Source organism: Mastomys coucha, unplaced genomic scaffold (genome assembly GCF_008632895.1).
Source record: "Mastomys coucha isolate ucsf_1 unplaced genomic scaffold, UCSF_Mcou_1 pScaffold22, whole genome shotgun sequence".
NCBI lineage: Eukaryota > Metazoa > Chordata > Mammalia > Rodentia > Muridae > Mastomys > Mastomys coucha.
In genome coordinates this window covers 80546020-80549896 of record NW_022196905.1, presented here as the reverse complement: position 1 = coordinate 80549896, position 3877 = coordinate 80546020, and the positions used below count along the sequence as shown (strand labels likewise).

The window sequence follows — 3877 nt, the reverse complement described above, 5'->3', positions numbered from 1 at the left end:
TTTTTTTAGTTAAATTCATTCAACTTAAAATAGATATGTGTACACATCTCTATATATACAGATAATTTTGATCGAAAGGTCCCTATTTTTCTCTAGGGAACCTGTTTAGCAGGTGGTAGATGATAAAACACAGGGTAGCATGGTAGTCATCAGAACAACAAGATTCATTTCCTTGCTCAAATTGTTTTTATTTGTTTGATTTTCTAGTTAGATCAGGTTGATTTCTTCAAAATCATCATTGAGGCTTATTTATCCTAAGTGATCAGAAAAGTTTGGAGAGTATCCCATCATATCTTTAACCAATAAAACTCTGGAAGAGTTGCAAAAGCTGTTGCCAAAAAGTTGGAGTTGTAGTTTGGATGGTTGTACTAGGTGTAGTAGTGGAAGTACTATTAGCAGAGTTAGTTGCATTTGTGGTCGGTACTGGTGTGGTTGCATTTGTGGTCGGTGCTGGTGTGGTTGCATTTGTGGTCGGTGCTGGTGTGGTTGCATTTGTGGTCGGTGCTGGTGTGGTTGCATTTGTGGTCGGTGCTGGTGTGGTTGCATTTGTGGTTGGTGCTGGTGTGGTTGCATTTGTGGTTGGTGCTGGTGTGGTTGCATTTGTGGTTGGTGCTGGTGTGGTTGCATTTGTGGTTGGTGCTGGTGTGGTTGCATTTGTGGTCGGTGCTGGTGTGGTTTGATTTGGTTTTGTTTTGTCAGGGATTAACTGTTTATTAGGATAGCATATAAACATAGGTCGACGGCGAGGATTCATCCTTATAGAAGTTCCTGGAGGGCATATGTTATATCGTGTATGTTGTTGACTTGGAGAAATTTGAGGAGTTTGAACTGGATGTCTATGTAAAATATAGGAAGAATGTGGAACTCGACCATATATTGGGTATACTCGTGGATCTTGATGGTAGTAGTAATAGGGACGCTGTAGATTTTTCGATGAATATGGTTTTGGCGGGATGCGATGACTTTCACCAGGCTGTAGCAATAAAAGGAAAAAGAAACTTTTAAATTCCATCATTTGAGTTTCAAACTTTAGCACATATGACTATATTTGAATTAATTATTATTTTTACTGTATAAGTTAGAGGGATAAAATATAATCCTATACATATATATATATAACACAGAATGGTCAAATAAGGATAGTTACTATTTTCATACTAAACATTTAAGAATATTTTGATGAACTCTCTCTCTCTATATATATATATTTATATATATTCATTTATATAGTATACTTTGTGAAATATAGGCAATACCTCAATACACACATTGATCAAATGAGGGTAATTGCTATAGATAGTTCTTTTAATTATTTTGTTTTTGGAGACTTTGAGCACCTCTTTTTTAGTTATTCATAAAATGTATATTTGGTTTTTATAAAATATAGTCACCTTTGTGCTATAGAATATTAAAACTTATTATTTTATTATGTATAACTATGTTTTGTGATTATTTTATTTTATTTAAAACCAACAGATAGTAATTGTATATAGTTACCTTAAAATTTATTTTTTTGAGATGGCAGTTATGACATTTTGCTCTTTCTTTTCTTCCCTCCAAACACCCTCTGAAATGTACTTCCTTTCTCTCCTTAAAATTCATGAGCCTTTTCCCCATTAATTGTTGTTACACACACACACCCCATATACACACAGAGTACATCTGTGTATAAATACATAAATGCAACCTGCAGTCTGTATAATATTACTTGCATGCATAGGGCTAAACAATAAAAGAAACTTCAAAACTTTTACAGATTCACTAAGATTTAGTATGCTATTTACCATGTGATAATTTATTGAAGAAATCAAAAGAGAAATTATGTTCTTTGAAAAAAAGTAAAAATAGAAACTACAAGATAATCAGATTTCAAAATGATGTGTATCATACCAAGATACACCAAGAAAGGACCAAAACCATTCGTAGGAAGCAATACATAAACATGAGGGCAGCATGGTCAATGAAGCAGAAAGTTGTTTCTGTGTATTTGAACAAGGTTGACACACTGTTAACTGCACTCATTGAGAAGAAAGCTAGAAGTGGGAAGTGAACTGAGAAGTGAACAAAATCAGAGAGGGAGAAAACATTACAACTTATACCACAGAGATGAAGGGTCGTTAGGAACTTGTACTAACAAAAATCTTCCAATAAAAATAAATGTAGGGCCTGATGGCTTAATGTTTCTCTCAAAATTTTAAGGAATAAATAATGCCAATTCTTCTTAAATTATTCCAAAAATATTGAAAAGGAATAAATTTGTTCAAAGTCATTCTACAAAGGAAGTATATGCTGAGACAGAAATCAATAAAGAACACCTCAAAAGAACTTGGCCACTACCTTTGATAAATACAGATGGAAGAAGACTCAACAGAAAATACCAGCAAATTGCTTTAAATTAAAAAAGGCACGTTCGGAAATCATTTCAAATGAAAACAAACGTCCCAGTGGGCCCATCTGGAAATACTATTTATCAAACCATTGCAAAAATTCAGATGAAGTTAGGGTTTTGAATTTTTGATTGAATGCATTTTTTATTACATTTATACCATTTATTACAAAATATGTATAAGGTATATTTCTAGGATCCAGTAAAAAGAGAAAGAAGACATGAACCTTTCCTCACATTACTCTAAAATCATGTAAGGGATACTATCTTACAGACTACAATACAAGCAAGGCAGATAGACTGAGGAAGTGGCCATCCAATAACTGGCCCAACTTGAGACCTATCCCATGGACAAGTACAGATCTCTAACACTATTAATGATGCTCAGTTATGCTTGGGGAGAGGAGTCTAGCATGACTATCCTCAGAAGTTCCACCCAGCAGCTGACTCAGACAGATGCAGAGACCCATAGCCAAATAGTGGGTGGATCTTAGGGCTCTTATGGAAGAGTAGGAGGAAGGGTTATGGCCATAGGAACTTCACAGGAAGACCAGCAGAGTTGGCTAGCCTGAACCCTTGTGGCTCTCAGAGACTGAACCACCAACCAGAGAACCCTAGGCCTCTCTGGATATAAGCAGCAGATGTGCAGTTTGATCTTCATGTGGGCTGTCCTAAAATCTGTTGCTTGTTTATGGGATATGTTCTAGCTCGGCTGCTTTGTCTGGCTTCAGTGGGAGAAAAAAAAAGCTTAGTCTCTCAGAGACTTGAAATGCTTGGTTGGGGGATACCCAGGGGTGCCTCTACCTTCTCAGAGGAGAAGGGGGAAGGATTGAGGGAGGGGGTGACCAGGAGGGGGTAGTGAACAGGATGTAAAGTGAATAAGTTAAAAAGAAAATATTTAAATTAAATCAAAAAAATTATGGGGCCCAGATAAACTACTCCTGGGCATATAATCAAAGGAATCTTGAGGTTTGGTTTGTTGCTATGTATTGTAATGCTAAGTGCGGGCCCTCAAGGCCTGGTTGCCCCAGCAAAGAACGTGTCTGAACTATAGACTCAACCTTGCCCCCAAGTTATTTACCATTAGTACATACGGATGCCTACAGGATAGGATAGCTAGGATAGCTAGTTAGGCAGAATTGAGATAGGTGGAGCTTGGGGTTCAGGTATGTGTGCGGGATCAGAAGAGACCATGGAGAGAGAGAAAGACAGGCAGAGAGAGAGAGAGAGAGAGAGAGAGAGAGAGAGAGAGAGAGAGAGAGAGACAGAGAGACAGAGAGACAGAGAGAGAGACAGAGAGACAGAGAGACAGAGAGAGAGACAGAGAGACAGAGACAGAGACAGAGAGACAGAGACAGAGAGAGAGACAGAGAGACAGAGAGAGACAGAGACAGAGAGACAGAGAGAGAGACAGAGAGAGAGACAGAGAGACAGAGACAGAGAGAGACAGAGACAGAGAAAGAGAGAGAGAGAAGAGAAAAAAGACTATCC

The 3877-nt window shown here is 37.6% G+C and overlaps 1 protein-coding gene across 1 annotated transcript; it reads right to left on the bottom strand.

Moving 5' to 3' along the window:
- Positions 1-295: 295 nt before the first annotated feature.
- On the bottom strand, positions 296-1012 carry LOC116104583 (platelet glycoprotein Ib alpha chain-like). The gene has a single exon (XM_031391098.1). It carries the CDS (start codon positions 1010-1012, stop codon positions 296-298), a length of 717 nt encoding a protein of 238 aa, XP_031246958.1.
- Positions 1013-3877: the final 2865 nt, after the last annotated feature.